The sequence below is a fragment of the Tamandua tetradactyla genome, chromosome 5 (assembly GCF_023851605.1).
Source record: "Tamandua tetradactyla isolate mTamTet1 chromosome 5, mTamTet1.pri, whole genome shotgun sequence".
NCBI classification, from domain to species: Eukaryota; Metazoa; Chordata; class Mammalia; order Pilosa; family Myrmecophagidae; genus Tamandua; species Tamandua tetradactyla.
The window spans coordinates 22,270,475-22,291,535 of record NC_135331.1 but is presented as its reverse complement, the minus strand read 5'-3'; the positions used below and the strand labels follow the sequence as shown (position 1 = coordinate 22,291,535).

General features: G+C 43.1%; 1 protein-coding gene across 15 annotated transcripts in view; it reads left to right on the top strand.

Annotated features, from left to right (window-relative positions):
* The window catches only part of ACACB (acetyl-CoA carboxylase beta), a 171,332-nt gene that overhangs the window by 60,325 nt on the left and 89,946 nt on the right, over positions 1-21,061 (top strand). For 10 of the 15 annotated variants that reach the window (XM_077160094.1, XM_077160093.1, XM_077160095.1 and 7 more), the window contains 5 exons: positions 9,416-9,548; positions 11,854-11,992; positions 17,392-17,501; positions 17,699-17,780; positions 19,001-19,099. In XM_077160094.1, the coding sequence (XP_077016209.1) occupies positions 9,416-9,548; positions 11,854-11,992; positions 17,392-17,501; positions 17,699-17,780; positions 19,001-19,099 (563 nt within the window). Of the gene's footprint in view, positions 1-4,485; positions 4,788-9,415; positions 9,549-11,853; positions 11,993-17,391; positions 17,502-17,698; positions 17,781-19,000; positions 19,100-21,061 lie in introns of those variants that run through there. The other 5 variants (XM_077160101.1, XM_077160100.1, XM_077160099.1 and 2 more) reach the window with 3 other exon arrangements.

Genomic DNA, 21,061 nt, shown 5'->3' with positions numbered 1-21,061 from the left:
TGGGTCTGGGCCTGCAGTGACTGGGAAAAACTGACTTGGGAAAGTCATCTCTGAGGGACCCTCTCTCAGAATTAGCCCTCCAGGTAGAAGCAGCTGCAGGTTTCAGAAGGAGTGTTAAAAATATATGGAGGCAGGGCAGGTCATGGAGGCTCAGTGGCAGAGCTCTCTCGCCTGCCATGCTGGAGACCCGGGTTTGAATCCTGGTACCTGCCCATGCCAAAAAAAAAAAAGCGTGTGTTTGTGTGTGTGTGTGTGTGTGTGTGTGTGTGTGTGTAAGAGAGAGAGAGAGAAAGAGGCAAATAAAAAACAAACAGAAACAGTCAGCATTCCCAGAGGAGGACTAGGAGAAAGGATGAAAGGATGCTTACTCCTGGGAATGAAACCATTGCAAAAATCATACAATCTCAAAATTTTTACTATATATCCAGTTTAAGAGTTGAAAAAATCTGATCAGTTAAATACAAGCTGTTCTAAAGATACAGAGTAGATTGAACCAAGTGTCAAAGAAGAACTTTAGCACAAAGCCAATCAACAAGGTAGATCCTAGACTAGAGAGAGAAAGTGGCCTCCAGAGTAAACTCATCAAGAAAACCAGATACCTAGACACCAGCAAAAAGGTACAAGCCATACTCAGAAACAGGAAGGTGTGGCCCGGTCAAAGGAACAAATTAAAACTTCAGATGAGAAACAGGATTTGAAACAACTAATCAATGATGTTCAAACAAATCTCCTAATTCACTCTGAGAAAATGAAGGAAAATATGGCAGAAGAGATAATGGATATTAGAAGATACTAAGTAAGGATAAAGTATGCAACCCTCCCCACCCTGAAAAAACCCAGAGCTTATGGGAATGAAAAGCACAATAAAAGATTAAAAATACACTAGAGACATGCAACAGCAGATTTGAACAGGCTTAAGAAAGGATCAGCAAGTTAGAAGATGAAACATCCAAAATCTTACAGACAAAATAACACAAATATGCATGTCATGGATATGCCAGAAGGAGAAAAGAAGGGAAAAGGGGCAGAAAGAGTATTTGAGGAAATAATGCCTGAAAATTTCCATACTCTTATGAAAGAAGTAAACATACATGTCCAAGAAGCACTATTTACTCCAAACAGAATAGATTGTAATAGATCTGCTCCAAAGCACATATTAATCAGAATGTCCAGTGCCAGAGAATTATGAATGCAGCAAGAGAAAAGGGCTCCATCAAATACAAGTGACGCTCAATAAGACTAAGTGCTGATTTCTCAGCAGAAACCATGGAGTCAAGAAGGCAGCAGTATATATTTATGATATTGAAAGAGAAAAGCTGCCAACCAAGAATTCTTTATCTGGCTAAACTGATCTTCATAAATCAGGTAGAGTTTTAAATATTCACAGGTAAACAGAAACTGAGAGAGTTCATCAACAAGAAATATCAAAAGGAATACTGAGAAATACTAAAGGAAATTCTACAGGCTGAAAGGAAAAGATGTGAGAGAGAGGCTTGGAGGAGAGTTGTAGAAATGAAGATTATCGGTAAGGGTAACTAAAAGATTAAAAAAATGAGACAAAAATAAGATATGTCATATAAAAGCCAAAGGATAAAATGGTTGAAGTAAGTGTTGCCATTAACATTGAATGTTAACATTAGATTCCCAATCTAATGGGAAGACGCATTAGCAGAATGAATTAAAAAATATATGATCCATTAATATGCCGTCTACAAGAGACTCACCACAGATCCCAGGATACAAATAGGTTGAAAGTGAAAGGTTGGAAAGAGATCTTCCACACAAACTAACCAGAAAAGAGCTGGACTAGCTATAATAATATTGGACAAAATAGACTTTAAATGTAAAACTTAAAGAGCCAACATTACCATGAAACATTTCAGCCCCAATGCCAAGCTCTGTCCTTATACCAGCATTCACACTTTGGATGATTCTCCTTCAACTGGAGCAAATGCCAGCTGAAGGTCAGCCCTTTAGAGCCAACATGGGTTTGCTTCCAACTTCGTCAAAACAGATAAAAATAGCCACTGGCCTGGAGACCAGTTCTGGAAGCATTTTACGTTGACCCACTTTGTGTCCTTTGATTGGTTTGTGACAAATTTTTTTTTCTTAACGTTTTTATTTTTATTTATAATATAACATATATGCAAAGCAAAGAAAGAAAAAAAGCAATTGTTTTCAAGGTACTCTTCAACAAATAGTTACAGGACAGATCCCAGAGTTTGTCTTGGACTACCATTCCACCATCTCAGATTTTTCCTTCTAGTTGCTCCAGAACATTGGAGGCTAGAAGGAGTATATATATTTTTATCATCACTGTGTTCTCTTTTGTAAAAAATAACATATATACAAAAAAGCAATAAATTTCAAAGCACAGCACAACAATTAGTTGTAGAACAGATTTCAGAGTTTGGCATGGGTTACAATTCCATAATTTTAGGTTTTTACTCCTAGCTGCTCTAAGATACTGGAGACTAAGAGAAATATCGATGTAGTGATTCAGCAATCATACTCATTTGTTAAACCCTACCTTCTCTGCATAACTCCACTATTGCCTTTGATCTTTCTATCTCTCTCTTTTGGGGTGTTTGGTCTATGCCTATTCTACCTTTTTCATGTTGGAAGGGCTGTCAGTAATAAGGGATAGGGAAATGGAACTAGCTGATGTTCTGGAAAGGCTGGGCCCTCTGGGTTTCAGGATCTGGTCCAGGGACCCATCGGGAGGTTGTAGGTTTCTGGAAAGTTACCCTAGTACATGGAAGTTTTGTAGAATCTTATATATTGCCCTAGGTGTTCTTTAGGATTGGCTGGAATGGTTTTGGTTGGGGTTTGGCAAGTTATGATAGGTAGCAATGTCTAACTGAAGTTTGCATAAGAGCAACCTACAGAGCAACTTCCAGAGTAGCCTCTCAACTCTATTTGAACTCTCTCAGCCACTGATACTTTATTAGTTACACTTATTTTCCCTCTTTTGGCCAGGATGGCATTGTTGATCCCGCGGTGCCAGGACCAGACTCATCCCTGGGAGCCATCTCTCATGCCGCCAGGGAGACTTACCCCTGAATATCATGTACCACATAAGGTGGGAGGGCAATGATTTCAGCTGGAGAGTTGGACTTGGAGAGAGTCAGGCCACATCTGAGCAACAAAAGAGGTCCCCCAGAAGTAACTCTTGGGCATACCTGTACATAGGCTAAGCTTCTCCACTACATACGTAATCAGCTACTAGTTTTGATACCAAAATGGTGGCCTTGAATGTTTTTTTCAGACACTAAATGGGATTTTTCTAATGGTTGAGTGTTTTCTTTGTTGAGCTTTAGGTCAAATTGTGAATTTTAATATTTTCACATTTGGAAATGGGACTTCTTAGGCTTTCTGCAGCCACAGGATCCAACCAGCAAGTCAGGGACCATGCAGAGGGATGGATGGGGAGCAGGCCCTGGGCTCATGGAGCAAGGACAGAGAGACCTGTCACTCTTCCTAGTTAGGTTGGGAGAGCAACAGTCCCTGAATCTCTTGCCATCGCCACAATGAAATAATGAAGTAGTATTTACTGTGTACCAGGCACTTGTCAATTACTTCCTCTGTATTGATTTATGTATTATTATTATCCCCATTTCACAGGTAAGGAAACTGAGTATTTTGCTGAGGGGACACTGGTGTGGCCATAGCTTTGGGTATCCCTATCACAAAACTAATCTTTTTTTCTTATTGGAAATATGGTAGTTAGATTCAGTTGTCAACTTGGCCAGGTGAAGCCACCTAGTTCTGTTGCTGTGGACATGGGCCAATGGTGCTTAAATGAAAGAGCATGACGTAGCACAGCCCAAGCAGCTCAGCATACCTCATGTCAGTACTCGCAGCTCAGCCCAGGCCTTTGGAGATACAGAAAAAAATTACCCTGGGGAAAGTTGTTAGAACCCAGAGGCCTGGAGAGAAGGCCAGCAGAGACCATCCTGTGCCTTCCCATGTAAGAAAGAACCTCAGTGGAAAGTTAGCTGCCTTTCCTCTGAAGAACTAACAAAATAAATCCCCTTGTATTAAAAACCAATCCATCTCTGGTGTGTTGCGTTCCAGCAGCTAGGAAACTAGAGCAGGAAATAATATATCATTGCAGAAAATTTAGAAATTATAGACAGAGATGAAAACAGAAACTACCCATAACCCAACCATGCTGAGATAACTGCTGTTAACATATTGGTATCTATTTCTCTAGATCAAGGGTTGGCAAATTATTACCCTCAGGCCAAATCCACCTGTTTTTGTAAATAAATAAAGTTCTTAAGAAGTTAGGATTGAACAAAAGAGTATGACTACTGAATCATTATATTATATAATGATATATTGAGCCATTATATTAATATATTCCAGTATCTTGGAGCAGCTAGAAGGAAAAACCTGAAATTGTGAAGCTGTAACCCATACCAGACTTTGAAATCTGTTGTTACATTTACTTTGAAAATATTGCTTTTTTGCATATATATTATATTTCACAATTAAAAAAATGCAACTTGCTGGTTAATGGAATGTAGTATAATGAAAACACTGTTTGCATTTGCAAGATGATACTAACCTTCAGAGTACTTTCCTAAGTCCTTTTTCTTCTCAGCAGCTCAGTGCTAGGAAGAACAGAAGAAAATCTGCTTGCAGTTTACAGGAGGCAAGGAACTAGCTCAAGGACCCGCGATGATGTATTCATTTGTTCATTCAGGCAGTCACCGTGATTCAACGCAGTTGGACAAAGACAACCCAAACTGAAGAAACATCTATTGTGACTTATAAACATGGTGGGCTTCTGTCATCCATTTCTCTTTTTGTTCCCCTGGTCCAGGAGTCTATTTCTTTATCTCCTACAGGCAGCACTTTCAGCGGCCCACAATGTGGAGGGGCTAAGGCTCTTCATAGGTGGGCGAAAGGCTTTTCCCGTGGCTTAGTCTTGACCCCACAGGGGAGGGTGGAGAGAACTGTAGTGAACACAGACGTTATATAGTACAAAACACCCCAATCCCAATTTTCCATCCTACCCCATGAAAGAGAAGGTTGGGTGATAGAAGGAGCCCGAGGCCTGCTGACCTGATGGGTGACCCTTCACCTGGCTGGCCCTCAGTTTCCTCATCTGTACATTGAAATGACCTATCCCCAACTGCTTATTCACGTCCAGCTTTGTCTTCCTGCTCGCACTGAGCAGTAGACATGAGTTAGTCATGTCTGCTGTAACAAGCTGTAAAGCTTGACAAATATAGTATGGAATGCTGGGGGTGGTCTTTGGAATCAGGTCTTTACCGAAGTGTTTGGGTCCCTGAACCTGCTTGGCCCTGGCCTCCCAAGGGTCATATTGCTGGGCACACCACTGGGTGGTTAGCCTCTACCCTAATACTTGGCTGACATAGCCTCAGCTTGAATAACCTATTGCCAGGTTAAGATTATGGCTGAACGTATATCCCTGATTTTCCTGTCAAAACAACCAGATGATAACAACAAGTTTTTTTTTTTTTCCCTTAGGAGATAGAAACCTGTCAAGTCAGGAAGAACAGGAGGGCAGATTAGCAACTATTTTTTTAATTTTTTTTATTAATTTTAAATTAAGAAAAATATGACAACAGAGAAAAACATTCTTAACATATACTCATTCCGTTCTACATATATAATCAGTTATTCACGATATCATCATAAGGTTGCATATTCATCATCATGGTCATTTCTCAGAACAAATGCATCAATTCAGAAAAAGAAATAAAAAGACAACAGAAAAAGAAATGAAACGAAAACAGAAAAAAAAAAATTATACATACCATATCCCTTACCCCTCCCTTTCATTGATCACTAGCATTTCAAACTAAATTTATTTTAACATTTGTTAAATGTTATTATTATTTATTTTTATTCCATATGTTCTACTTGTCTGTTGACAAGGTAGATAAAAGGAGCATCAGACACAAGGTTTTCACAATCACACAGTCACATTGTGAAAGCTATGTCATTTTACAAACATTATCAAGAAACATGGCTACAGGAACACAGCTATACATTTTCAGGCACTTCCCTCCAGCCTCTCCATTACATCTTGAATAACAAGGTGATATCTACTTAATGCATAAGAATAACCTCCAGGATAACCTCTTGATTCTGTTTGGAATCTCTTAGCCCTTGACACTTTATCTCCTTTCACTCTTCCCCCTTTTGGTAGAGAAGGTTTTCTCAATCCCTTCATGCTGAGTCTCAGCTCATTCTCGGATTTCTGTCCCACATTGCCATGAAGATCCACACCCCTGGGAGTCATGTCCCACATAGACAGGAGGAGGGTGGTGAGTTTGCTTGTTGTATTGGCTGGAGAGAGAGGCCACATCTGAGCAACAAAAGAGGTTCTCGTGGAGGTGACTCTTAGGCCTAATTTTAAGTAGGCTTGACCTATCCTTTGTGGAGTACGTTTCATATGAACAAACCCCAAGACTGGGGCTCAACCTATAGTTTTGGTTGTCCACACTGTTTGTGAGACTATCAAGAATTCAACTTGGAGAGGTTGAATTTTCCCCCATTCTCACCGTTCCCTGAAGGGGACTTTGCAAATACTTTTCCACTCACTGATTGAATCACTCTGGTATTCCTCGGGGCATCACTCTGGACAAACCAACAAAATCTCATGTCCTACCCAAAGCAACTATATTTTGAAAATTGGAAAGTAGGTAAACAAGTAGTAACTGTTTAGCAGAATGAAGAAGGGCTGAATCCTAGAGCTGGAGTGAGGGAAGTTGAGAATGCTTGGGATTTTACTGTAAAACCCCTGAAAGGTGCAGGGACTGGCACCATTGGGTACTTCTGGGACTTGGGGTGAAGGAAGTCATGATGATAGGAGGGGGAGTATCAGAATAAGAAGGGTTGGGTGAAAGATTCTGAGATCTTCTCCCCTTCTCTGCATGGGCACTTCCAGCCCAGCAGGAGGCAGGCAGTTCCTTCTCTGGTGAGGGAAACACAGAGGGTCTTGCATGTGGGGGTTTGATAGGCACAGTTGAGGGTGTGAAGTCTGACTCCCAAACAGGGGGATCCCCTGTCCTCGGTCCTGACCTCCCTGGCTCCTGGCTGACCTTTGTGCTCAAGGCAGAAGACCTATCCTGGGGAAATCAGACCAACAAGAGAGGAAGGCTCTAGAGATACTGACACAGGATTTCCCTAACAAACAGCCCTCTCAGATGAACCAATGTTAAAGCTCCGGGTGAGCCAATTCCACCCACACGTTCAGTGCTTCTCATCAAGTCTTTAGTTTCCACTCTTAATCATAAGACACGCTAAACGTTTAAAAACATATTACAAACAGTATAAAATGGAAAACAGGATCCAAACAAACAAGCTAGCGGACACAAGAATTTTAGAAGAATCTGAAACCATGCCAGTGTAAGTAAACTTTGACAAACCTATGTCGTATCCTCATAGAGGGCAGAGAGGCTATTGCATCAGTAGGGACAGGATGCTATAAAAAGACTGAACATTTGCAGACCAAAAGCCAGCTCTTGGACATTAAAAACATGATAGCAGATATGAAAACTCAGCGATTAGAAGATAAGGTTGAGGAAATTGTCCAGACAGTAGAAGAAAGGAAAGAGAAAAATAGGAGAGGGCAAAGTTAAAAAATTAGAGGGTCAGTTCAGGAATTTCAATAACCATATAGTAAAACCCCTAGAAAGAAATGAGAAAAAGAAGGCAAGGAAGTCACCAAGGAGATATTTCAAGACAGTTTCCCAGATGTGAGTTTCCAGATTCAAAAGGCCTGACAGATTCCAGCCTCGTCGAAGGAAGTAGACCCCTACCTGGACAAGTAGACCTCTACCTGGACACATCACTGTGAAACAACTGCAGAGAAGATCCTGTATACTTCTGGATGAGACAAAACAGGTCGCCTACAAAGGATCAGGGCTCAGGACGGCTCTGGTTCTAACAACCCTGGAAGCTAGAACACAATGCCTCAAAAGCTTCCAAAATTCTGAAGGAGAAGCTTTTCCCTTTTAGAACTCCATACACAGCAAAATGATAGGGTCAAGTATGAGGACAAATGAAAGACGGTTTTAGAACATGCGAGGACGCAAAACATTTACCAGTTGAACACCCTTTCTTAGAAATCTCCAGGAGCATGTCTTCCACTGGAACGAGAGTCAACCAAGGAAGGGTAACACATGGGAGATAGAAACACAGGAGATCCTACCGTGGTCTCAAAGGAAGTCTCAGAATGATGGTCGCCAGAGAGCCCTGTACAGCCAACAGCAGAACAGGCAGGTTGAGGGTCTTGTGCCCTGCCATTGTACTGTCTTTTTAATCAGATGGGACTACTGGAGGATATACCCCAGCAAAACAAGGGAGTACTCCAACAAAGAGGGAACCACAAGATCTCCCAAATTAGGAATCCAACCCCAGAGGAAAGGCAAAGGAAATTCTAAGGATGTCAGTAAAGGGAAGCCCCAGAACGATGGTTGTTTAGGAGGCTTAGAGAAGAGTCAGTCCAGATGAAAGGAGAATGGAGGCCTCCAGGAGATTTCACCAATGGGGGAAAAAAAGGAACTGATTGTCTTATGCGTGATAGGAGGCTATTGGAAGAAATGGGATGAATTAGCAACAGGTGCAAGGAAATAAAACCTTGTATACTCTAGTACTTATCTGTGAATAATGACGATAGATTAATGAAACATTGAATACCGAATTTACCAATTACAGTACTACTCTATGGAGAGGTTGGGGCAAGGAGAGTGGATAAGATAGCCATGTAAGACAGCTAAACCCTCATCAATCGGAATAGGATGGGGTCTCAAATCAATGACCCGCAAGATAGTAGATGCATATTGTTTAGAACCATAGAGATGGGTAAGTGCCACAAAGAGTTGAAAGTGATTTCCTCTGGCATTGGGCACTGGAAGGAACGGGCCAGCAACTTCGATTTTGTTATGTTTTCTTGTCTGGGTTTGTTTTCAGGTTTTAAAATATCTATATATGGAAACTTGCATGAAAGATATAAATGGGGTTTAACAGTTAAGTCTAAGGTATTAGAATGTAGACATCATCCAGGACTAGGAGCCCCTGTGGATGTCCTCTCTGGTCATAAACTCCCACCCCTGTTTATATGTTTTTTTTTTTTTGTCCTGAGTTCCTAAATGATGGCCATGTAAAGTAAAATTAAATTACTGTTAAGTTTTAAACATATACCTCAGGACAGGTAAGGGTTCCCTCCTGCTTAATTTGTAGGCTGTGCTCGTGAGAAGGTGCTTTCTGCCCTTGAGTCTTCGTGAGATCGAAGGTAAAGCAGAGGAATTGCTATGGTTTGGCTTCTCTGCTGACACTGATTTTGTAGGCCCCGGGCTCCTTCCCTCCAGCGCACGCCACGAGGTTGGCAACTGTGCCTCCCCCGACGCGGGTTTCTCCTTTCCCTCTGCAGACCCAGCATGTCGGGACTCCACCTGGTGAAGCGGGGACGGGAACACAAGAAGCTGGACCTGCACAGAGACTTCACCGTGGCTTCCCCAGCTGAATTTGTCACACGCTTTGGGGGGAATCAGGTCATCGAGAAGGTACAGATGTGTCCCGGCACTCTCCCGCTTTAGGCTCCTTCTTTACACTGCAGAGGGTTGGGGGCTACCCTTTGGTGAGCAGTTGACTTGCATGAACTTTTCACCCTCAAGAGAACCCCATGCAATGGGGGCGTTACCCCATTTTGTAGAGAGGTAGCCTGAGGCTCCCCGAGTACAGCCAGGGGGCTCCTACAAAGGTCTCTGGGCTTTCCTGAAAGGAGCGGCTTTCTATGGTTATTGGGAGGGAAACATAAAACCCAGTCCCACCTTCTGGCAGTTTTTTAGAGGAGAGGAAACCTATGTGCATTCTCCTACAGGAATAAAGAAGAATGGTTTGCTAAGATTTGCCATTTACAAGGTCTTTTCCCATTCCACCCAGTTAAGACCCTGGGCCACCTACTGTGATGCTTATTTCTGATGTATTCATGGAGGAGCTGGGATTCAGAGACCTGACACTGGTCCTCCAAGGTCATGCAGCTAGTAAGTGGTGGAGCCGGGATTTGAACCCAGGTCGTCAGTTTAGCTGCTGGTGCTTTGTTCCTTTCCATCCTATTTAAGTGTGGTTGCTAGAATGTTAAGTGGTTACCTAAGGATGGTGGTAACAGATAATAATAACAAAGCAAAAGCAGCAGCTCGCATTCATTGAGAACTTACTGTGGGCCATGCTTGACATCATTCTATCTCGCTTAACTACGTGCATGGCTACCTATAAATAGGTATTATTTTACAGATAAGGAAACTGAGTCTCAGAGAGGGTAGATAACTTGCCCAGGTCTTAAAGATGGGAAGTAGAGAAGCTGAGACTCCAGAGCCCATGCGGTCAACCCAGTACAGTGAGTGGTCGAGATTTATGCTTGTTCGCAGACCTGGCTGCCACCAGTCTTGCTGGTTAAAAGTACGGATTCCTCCACCTTGCTCCAAGACCCTTGGATTTGCAGGCTCCTGGGTGGGGATCCAGAAGCTTCACTTCTGCTGCTTTTGTTAGGGCACGATTTTGCAGCCAGCCCAACTGGTGGCTGGCCAGTCCTCGAGAGCTGAGAGTCTAGGTGGCCACAGAAATCCTCACCCTGCAGCTGTTGCACTTTCTGGCTTACACACTGATCTTGGCATGCCCTCTTCTCCTAGACTCCTTGTGGGAAAAACTGTAGCGGTGGAGACAAGAATAGCAGGCTTGGCTGTAGCCAGCCTTCTCCCCCATGGGGCTCCTGGAGTACGCTGAAACAAGTGGGATCAGAGGGAAACTGGGCCATGCTGTACTCATCCAGCATTCCCTCCCTCTTGACCAAGCTTTGCTTTGGTAATAAGATTGAGAAAGCTTAAAGCACAGTTGTTTCATCATCTCTTCCCAAGAGGCATTTGTGAAAGGGTAGAGATAGTACTGAACCTGGGGCCAGAAGCCCAGAACATCCTCTCCTGGCCACAGGCGGCATGTGAGAGTGGACTCAGCTTCCTCTTTTGTAAAACAGAGACTGTCACATCCCTAATCTCTAATGAGACTTGTCCTTCAGGACTATCATGAAGATTAGCCCTTGGCAGGCTTAAAATGATTAAATTGCTATATAAGTTGGGGCTCTGAAGCTACACATCTGATTTTTGTTGTTGTTTGAATAAGCAAACTGGAGCTCGGTTTAATTTCTTAGAGATTGAGCTGGGGGGTCAGCAAGTCCAGCCTCCTTTGAGGGTCTGCCTAAAGCCACACAGCAAGTTCATGACATGGCCTGAAGTTGAAAGCAGGACTCCTTCCCAGTATCACTACCTTGCCCTTTACAGCTCTGGGACCTTTAGCCTGTAGAACACAGAGGCAGTCATGGGAGCAGTTGAGAGCACAGGTCAGAGTGTGGAATAAGGAAGACCAGGGCTCGAGTACTTTAGGAAGGGCCTCAACTCCTCTTGGTCTTCATGTCTTTAATCTCCAAATAGGGATAACCTCTTTTGAACGAGGCTACTATGAGGATAAAATGAAACAAGGCTGGCATAACACATAGCACTGTGGCTTGGCAAATACTGAACTCTCAAAAATGTTGAGGGTGGTCATGATCGCTCCAAACAAAGGAATAAAAAAAAATCATTCATTCATTCCCTCATCCACCCATCCATCTATCCATCCATTCATTCACTCATCCATCCATCCATTCATTCATTCACTCACTCATCTGTTCCTGCTATTGGGCATGTGCCGTGGACTGACCAAGAGGAACGGTGCCCTCCTTGTGCTGCAGGAGGCTCTGCAGCCGGAGCCCGACCCCTCCGCAGCCCCCAGGCAGGTAGGTGTGTGGTTCCAGCGCCTTCCTCTCCCCTGTCGCAGGTCCTCATCGCCAACAACGGCATTGCCGCTGTCAAGTGCATGCGCTCCATCCGCAGGTGGGCCTACGAGATGTTCCGCAACGAGCGGGCCGTCCGCTTCGTAGTGATGGTGACCCCTGAGGACCTCAAGGCCAACGCAGGTACCTGGGCCTCTGCCCCCTCCCCCGCCCCCCGCCTGTCCTTTCCTGCCCTCACCCTCTCCACCCCACCAGGGAAAGGCCGTCCTCGGAGCTGAAGCAGAGGCCAAGGGTACCATTGATGCCCCACGTTTGCCGTTTCTTCTTCATTTGGTTTATTTATTTACATCCTCTCTCTTCTTCTTTTTGTCAGTCTTCCTAAGGGTCCATCAATCTTATTGATATTCTCATAGAACCAGCTTCTGATTTTATTGACTTTCTCAATTTTTTTCATGTTCTCAGTTTCATTTATTTCTGCTCTAATCGTTGTTATTTCTTTCCTTTTGCTTGCTTTGGGGTTAGTTTGCTTTTCTTTCTCCAGTTCTTCCAAGTGGACAGTTAATTCCTGAATTTTTTCCCTTTCTTCTTTTTTGATATAGGCATTTAGGGCAATAAATTTCCCTCTTAGCACTGCCTTTGCTGCATCCCATAAGTTTTGATATGTTGTGTTTTCATTTTCATTCGCCTCGAGATATTTACTGATTTCTCTTGTAACTTCTTCCTTGACCCACTGGTTGTTTAAGAGTGTGTGGTTGAGCCTCCACATATTTGTGAATTTTCTGGCACTCTGCCTATTATTGATTTCCAACTTCATTCCTTTATGATCTGAGAAAGTGTTTTGTATGATTTCAATCTTTTTAAATTTGTTGAGACTTTCTTTGTGACCCAGCATATTGTCTATTTTGAGAACGATCCATGAGCACTTGAGAAAAAGGTGTATCCTGCTGTTGTGGGGTGTAATGTCCTATAAATGTCTATTAAGTCTAGCTCATTTATTGTAATATTCAAATTCTCTGTTTCTTTAATGATCCTCTGTCTAGATGTTCTGTCCATTGATGAGAGTGTGGAATTGAAGTCTCCAACTATTATGGTAAATGTGTCTATTTCTCTTTTCAGTGTTTTCAGTGTTTGCCGAGTGTATTTTGGAGCATTCTGGTTTGGTGCATAAATATTTATGATTGTTATGTCTTCTTGTTGAATTGTTCCTTTTATTAATACAGAGTATCCTTCTTTGTCTCTTTTAACTGTTTTGTATTTGAAGTGTAATTTGTTGGATATTAGTTGGATATTAGTATAGCTACTCCTGCTCTTTTCTGATGGTTATTTGCATGAAATATCTCTTCCCAACCTTTCGCTTTCAACCTATGTTTATCTTTGGGTCTAAGATGTGTTTCCTGTAGACAGCATATAGATGGATCCTGTTTTTTAATCCATTCTGCCAGTCTATGTCTTTTGATTGGGGAGTTTAATCCATTAACATTTAGTGTTATTACTGTATAGGTAGTACTTTCTTCTACCATTTTGCCTTTTGGATTTTATATGTCATATCTGATTTTCCTTCTTTTTACCTTTACTCATAGTCTTCCTTTCTACACTCTTCTCCATACCTCTCTCTTCTCTCTTTTCATATCTGTCTCTAGTGTTCCCTTTAATATTTCTTGCAGAGCTGGTCTCTTGGTCACAAATTCTCTCAGTGATTTTTTTGTCTGAAAATGTTTTAATTTCTCCCTCATTTTTTAAAAACTTTTTTATTAATTAAAAAAAATTAACAAACAAAACATTAAGATATCATTCCATTCTACATATACAATCAGTAATTCTTAATATCATCACATAGTTGCATATTCATCATTTCTTAGAACATTTGCATCAATTTAGAAAAAGAAATAAAAAGACAACAGAAAAAGAAATAAAACGATAATAGAGAAAAAAAAGATTATGCATACCATACCCCTTATCCCTCATTTTTGAAGGACAGTTTTGCTGAATATAGAATTCTTGGTTGGCAGTTTTTCTCTTTTAGTAATTTAAATACATCATCCCACTGCCTTCTCACCTCCATGGTTTGGGCTGAGAAATCTACACGCAGTCTTATTGGATTTCCCTTGTATATGATGGATTGCTTTTCTCTTGCTGCTTTCAAGATTCTCTCTTTCTCTTTGACCTCTGACATTCTGATTAGTAAGTGTCTTAGAGTATGTCTATTTGGATCTGTTCTCTTTGGGGTACGCTGTACTTCTTGGATCTGTAATTTTAAGTCTTTCATAAGAGTTGGGAAATTTTCAGTGATAATATCCTCCATTAGTTTTTCTCCTCCTTTTCCCTTCTCTTCTCCTTCTGGGACACCCACAACATGTATATTCATGTGCTTCATATTGTCTTTCAATTCCCTGAGTCCCTGCTCATATTTTTCCATTTTTTTCCCTATAGTTTCTGTTTCTTGTGAGATTTCAGATGTTCCATCCTCCAGTTCACTAATCCTATCTTCTGCCTCTCAAAATCTACCATTGTAGGTTTCCATCGTTTTTTTCATCTCTTCTACCTTACCTTTCATTCCCATAAGTTCTGTGATTTTTTTTTTTCGGACTTACGATTTCTTCTTTTTCTTCATTCCTTGCCTTCTTCACATCCTCCCTCAATTCATTGATTTGGTTTTTGATGAGGTTTTTCCATGTCTGTTCATATATTCTGAATTAATTGTTTCAGCTCCTGTATCTCATTTGAATTGTTGGTTTGTTCCTTTGACTGGGCCATATCTTCAATTTTACCTAGTGTGATTTATTATTTTTTGCTGGTGTCTAGACATTTAATTACCTTAATTAGTTTATTCTGGAGATTGCTTTCACTTTTTTTACCTAGGGTTTTCTTGCTGGATGAATTTGTTGTGTATCTGTTCTTTGATATTCCGTTCAGCTTTTTCTGGACCTCTAGCTTAGGTTTTGTTTAACAGAGGAGAATTTTTCAGTTCTTGTTTTCTTGTTTCTTGCTCTGCTTGTATGGTGCCTTCCCACCCCACCCCACCCTTAGGAGGGTCTACTTAGGTATTATAGTCCCCAGCCAGATTTCCCCAGACCTAACTGGCCTCCTATCAGGAGGAAAGAGTCACCTGTGTCGATTTTCCCTGAGGGTGATACCCAGCAGGTTGAAAGACTTTCCTGTGAAGTCTCTGGGCTCTGATTTTCTTATCCTGCCCTGTGTGTGGCACTTGTCTGATTGCAGGTCCCACCAGCATAAGATGATGCAGTACCTTTAACTTTGGCAGACTCTCCCTGCTGGGGGCGTGGTGGAGACAGAGGAGAGGTTGTAGGCCGGTTTTAATGGCTTCAAATTACCAAGCCCTGGGGTCTGAATTCCTTGAGGGAGGGATTCCACCTGAGTTGGGCTTCACCCCTCCCCTGGGGAAGGCACAGTCTCCAGACAAGCCCTCAAACGAGCTTGTTTCTGCCTATGCCTGGGGCAGTTGCAGCCTGAGAAGTCCTGCCGCTCTATCCAAAGGCAGTCAAGCCTTTGTAGAAACACAACCACAAAAACCTGTTTCCTTTTCTTTTTTTCTTTTTCTGTCAGCCCAATGAGCGACCTCTGCTTTAACCAGGTTCACCTGAGCTGGGGGCCTATTTTTAGTAGTCAATTTGTTAATTTATGCCACAATTGGTGTTTGGTTGTGCTCAGCCCCTGCTGCTGGTAAAGTCTCTTTCCTTTCCCCTCTGGGAAGCAGCCTGTGGGGGAGGGGCGCCGGCTGCTGTGGCTTGGGGAACTCATGGTTCTGGGGGGGGCTCATAGCCAGTGCAGCTGGTCCAGACTGGGGTAAACTGTGTGTCCGGTCACTGACGTGGCCCCAGGAGCTGTTGTGTACTGTTTCTGGGAGGACGAACTAAAATGCGCACATTGCTAAGCCGCCATCTTGCTATTTGTTTCTCTCTTGTCTTCATTTAATTTAAATGTCTCCTGCTAATGAGAGAGAACAGGTGCTTTGTAAAAATACAGTTAACATGCAAAGCGAGAATCCCACCTTTGAGAAATGTACATGTTAAGGGAAGATTGGTGTCTTGGCCTCTAGGTGCTTGTTTTTTTGTTTTTGTTTTTTGGCATGGGCAAGCAGTGGGAATCGAACCTGGGTCCCCGGCATGGCAGACTAGAACTCGGCCACTGAACCACCGTGACCTGCCCTAGGAGCTTGTTTTTGTAAAGGTGTATACACTGTGTTTCAATCCTTCATATGTTCTTCCATTCGTTTACTTATATGTTTGTGTCTGTCAAAATGGATCATTCTGTTAATCAGTGTTCGACAACTTCCTTTTTTCCCCGAAGCATCTTGTCCTCCTCCATATGGTAGGCAGAGTGAACTTTTAGAAACACCACCCAGGTCCGCTCACTCCCCTCCTTAAGTACTTCAGTGGCTAGAGAGCTGCCTTCAGTATCACGGACCCTCAGTGAAGAAAGGTCTACTTTGTAACCCATTTTACAGATGAAGCAGTCAAGGCTCAGGGACAAACACAACTTGCTCAGGGTCAAATAAAATCAGTATGTGATGCAGGCGGGACCTCCGAGCGTGTTTAGACTGTAATCCTAAATCCTCCCTCAGACCATCAAGATCCCACTTGATGTGGCCCTGCCAGCCCCTGTCCCCACCTCTGCCCTGTCACCATCCTTCACTGCATCCCAGTTGCCCTGGCCTTCGTGGGTGCTGTGCTCCTTTCTGGCATGGGGCCTTGGCATGTGCTGTGCCTTCTGCGGATGGTGCTTTCCCTGTAGTCTCTGCACGGCTGACCTTCTCCCTGCCAGTCCTTAGATCTCAGCCTAACGTCATAAGGAGGGCATGTCTTCCAGTGCCTCTTCTCAGAGAACCCAGGGTATTTACTTCCTAGCACTGATCACAATTGTTGCATTCGTTTTCTTGTTCATCTTCTGCATTAAACAAAAACTTGATTGCAAGGAGTCTCCCGGACTTGCTCCCTGTGCACTGGCTGATGCTCACGTGTTTGATAGGCATTGGAGGCAGGCAGAGGGGAGGGAGAGTTGCTCTTGAGTTTCTTTATGTGTCTGTGCAAAAAGTGCCGATGGTTTATCTTCAGGGGCTTAGAGGACCCCATGGTACAAAGGGGCCAGCCTTTGTGGTTCAAGCCTGATTTTTCATCGTTCAAAATACTACTCAGTGAACATCCTCCTGGTAACTCTTTGACCTCACTGATAAGTTTTTGGGGTCACATTCTTAGAAGTAGAATTTCTGGCCTAAAGAGCATGACTATTTAAAAATCAAGACATTATACTGATTCACATATTAAACAATATTAAGATCAACTTTATATAGAAATTTAAAAATATATATAAAAACTCCCCTCTAATTCCACTGTCCCGACAGGTAGCTGTGATCTTTTGTCCTCTCCCATGCTGGAGGCATGTAGATGTTCACGACGTTGAAATTGTATTTGGTTTTCTTCAAGTGATCGTACACATTTGTCCTTTGTTGCCGCATCCACTTCCGAGTTCCAATCTGTGTGACTGCTGTCCCCAGCTCGTGGATGTTCTCCAGAGGACATCCGTCTCTCAGCCATTCTTTCTTTCTCCCTCCTGCTTCATTCCAGAGTTTATCAAGATGGCAGACCAGTATGTCCCGGTCCCTGGCGGGCCCAATAACAACAACTATGCCAACGTGGAGCTGATCGTGGACATTGCCAAGAGAATCCCTGTGCAGGTGAGCGGGCCAGGGTGCGCCCAGCTTGCCCGCCGTGGAACAATGTACCTGAGCTCTGGGATTCTTGGTGCCTTGGCTCGGAAGAGGCTGGGAAGCTGGATGCTGCAAGACTGGGCAATCTGGGGCTGGCAGCGTTAAGTACCATGGAGAGGCAGCTTATTGCAGGAAGACCTCGGCTCATACCTCTCTGTTTGCAGGCCGTGTGGGCTGGCTGGGGCCATGCCTCCGAAAACCCCAAGCTTCCGGAGCTCCTGCACAAGCACGGGATTGCTTTCTTAGGTAGAGTGTATTTCCGTTGGGGATGTGGGAATCAGGACGTGGATGGGAGACTTGGCTGGGTCAGATTTTCTTTCTAGTTCTGCTCTGGAAAGCCGGGGTGAGTTTGATATCCCCATCTCCTACTTAGCATGTGAGTCTGGGGGTGGGAGGGCACTTGCGTGGTCTGCGGGCCACAGATGTGTATTAGCCATGTTCAGGTTTCTAAGTAAGTTTGGAATCACGTTTCTGGTAAGGCCAGACCTTTGCTAGGGCCATTCTCTGGCCTTTAGAATGTCCCTGACCCCTTGGGAACAGAGTCCCCTTTTTTGATTCCTATTGTCCTGTGACATCTGTTTATTTCAGGATTTTTATTAGTATTTTTTGACTTTGTAAATGTATTTATGCCATCTGATGTCCTTTCGTGGTTTAGGGGTATCACTGATGTGGTAAATTTCTGTAGCTGCTCCTGACCTTTGGGCTGCCAACAGACTTGGCTATGTATGAAACAGCTCAGGGCAGATCAGCACTAGGAGTTCCAGGTCTGCCTGGGCTTTGCCCACTGCCTGTGGACTTTGAATACAATTGCAGTGTCTGTCCCGATTGGCTGTCACCTGGACCTCTCATCAGCCTGCAGTTTTAGCTCCTCTGGAGGCTGATGGTCCAGCCCAGGAGCTGACAGATGTAGCCTCTGCACCAAATCTGGCCCACCCCCTGTTTTCATAAATAAGGTTTTATTAGAATATAGCTCCATCCATTCATTTACTATTGTCTGTGACCGCTTTGACCCTTGACTGGCCACAGAGAGCTTCGGGCCTACAAAGTAAAAATGTATTTCCTTTCGGGGTCTATACAGGAAAAGGATGCGACCGCTGGTTTAGGAGTTTGTGGCACCAGTTTGCCCCTTTGTTCTAGCTCTTTGCATCATGAGCCCCCCACAGCCAGCCCCCCGCCACTGCCACCCAAAGTGAGTTCTGTATATACCATGCTGGCTTCAATGGTAACTCAAACCAGGTTTGTTATCCAAATGTGCTGGAAGCTGAAGGATGCCGTAGCAGCCTAACAGATTTCTCTTTTCCTCTCCCAACTCGAACGTTATGCTCCTGGAGAGCTGGGCCCTGAGTAACTTTCTTTGTAGTCTGCTCCCCACTTGTTCCTGCCATTGTGACCTGTCCAGCCCTCGGCCTGCAGGTGTCCTGTGGCCGATGTGATCGATTCTGCCCTTCTTGTCCCTGCTCCCTCAGGCCCTCCCAGTGAGGCCATGTGGGCCCTGGGGGATAAGATCGCGTCCACCATTGTGGCCCAGACACTGCAGATTCCAACGCTGCCCTGGAGTGGAAGCGGTAAGGGGTCCTTTGCCTCAAGTGGGGGAGCTTTACAGCTCATTCTTTGCTCATGTGAATTTGTGGGGTGGTGGTGTTGGTGAGAGGAGTATGCATGCTTTTATGTTCTTCAGTTTAAAATGTTGAAATGAGGGCGGGCCACGGCAGCTCAGCAGGTAGGAATGCTTGCCTGCGATGCCAGAGGACCTGGGTTCGATTCCCAGTGCCTGCCCATGTTAAAAAAAAAAAAGTGAGTTGGGATGCATGGGTTTTTTGGTGGAAGAACGCTCACCTTCCATGCAGGAGACCCGGGTTTGAGTTCCAGGCCGTGCACCTCGCCCCACCAAAAAAAAAAAAACACACAAAAGATTGGACAACTGGTCCATTTAACAACTTAGAAAATATGGAGAAATGTGAAATAGAAATGAAAAACAATCCATAATCCTATCTCCTGTGCTGAACGTTTACTGCAATTTGGACACGTACTTTTTTCCAACCTTTTTTCTAGGCATATCTCTTAGAAAAACAGAGATCTTATATTTACTAGTTGGCGACTTGGTTTTTTTTCTCAGCAGTGAATATCTTTCTGACAATAAATATAGTTCACAACATTTAAAATGCCCACGTGGGATTATGTCATTTGGATGTACCTTCATTTGGCAAATCTCTGTTGTTACACGTTTAGCTTATCTCCAGTTTTTTTCCCCCTGATTTTTAAAATATTAAATGTTATGAAGGGGCAGTGCAAGGATAGTTCAGTGGTAGAATTCTCGCCTGCCATATGGGAGACCCGGGTTTGATTCCCGGACCATGCATCTCCTCCCCCAAAAAAACAAACAGCAAAAAACACCTCTTAAAAAAAAAGTTATGGAACTTTGATAATCTCATAGCAAAATCTTAGCTATTTCCTTGGGATAAATTCCTAAAAGTGGAATTTCTAGGACAAAGAAAAAAGAAATAAGCAGGAAAACGTCTTGGCAGTTGCCTATTAAATTTGATTTTTTAAAAAATTTTTTATTAATTAAAAAAAATTACAAGAAACAAACATTCCCAGCACCTACACTCAGCAATTCACAATATCATCACATAGTTGTATATTCATCATCATGATCATTTCCCAGAACATTAGCATCAATTCAGAAAAAGAAATAAAAAGACAGCAGAAAAATATAACAAACAGAAAAAAAAAAATTTTTACAGGCCGTACCCCTTACTGATACCTTTCATTGATCACTAGCATTTCAAACTAAATTTATTTTAACATTTGTTCCCCCTGTTATTTATTTTTATTCCATATGTTCTGCTCCTTTGTTGATATGATAGATAAAAGGAGCATCAGACACGGTTTTCACAATCATACAGTCACATTGTGAAAGCTATATCATTATACAATCATCATCAAGAAACATGGCTACTGGAACACAGCTCTACATTTTCAGGCAGTTCCCTCCAGCCTCTCCATTACATCTTGGATAACAAGGTGATATCTACTTAATGCATAAGAATAACCTCCAGGATAACCTCTCAGCCATTGATACTTTGTCTCATTTCACTCTTCCCCCTTTTGGTTGAGAAGGTTTTCTCAATCCCTTGATGCTGCGTCTCAGCTCATTCTGGAGTTTTTCTCAATTTCTTGATGCTGAATCTCAGCTCATTCTGGGATTTCTGTCCCATGCTGCCAGGAAGATCCACACCCCTGGTAGTTATGTCCCACTTAGACAGGGGGAGGGTGGTGAGCCTGCTTGCTGTGTTGGCTGGAGAAAGAGGCCACATCTGAGAACAAAAAGTTGTATGTATTCGGTCTGCATGAGATTTTGACCTACATTTCAAAAAAATCTAAATTGTGTGTTATGAACATTTGACCATGTCGTTGTAGTCCTCACGGTTTTACTTTGGTGTTTGCATAATATTCCATATGTGGCTGTACCCTCATTTGTCAATCTGACTCTTAGGCTTAATTTTAAGTAGGCTTGACCTGTCCCC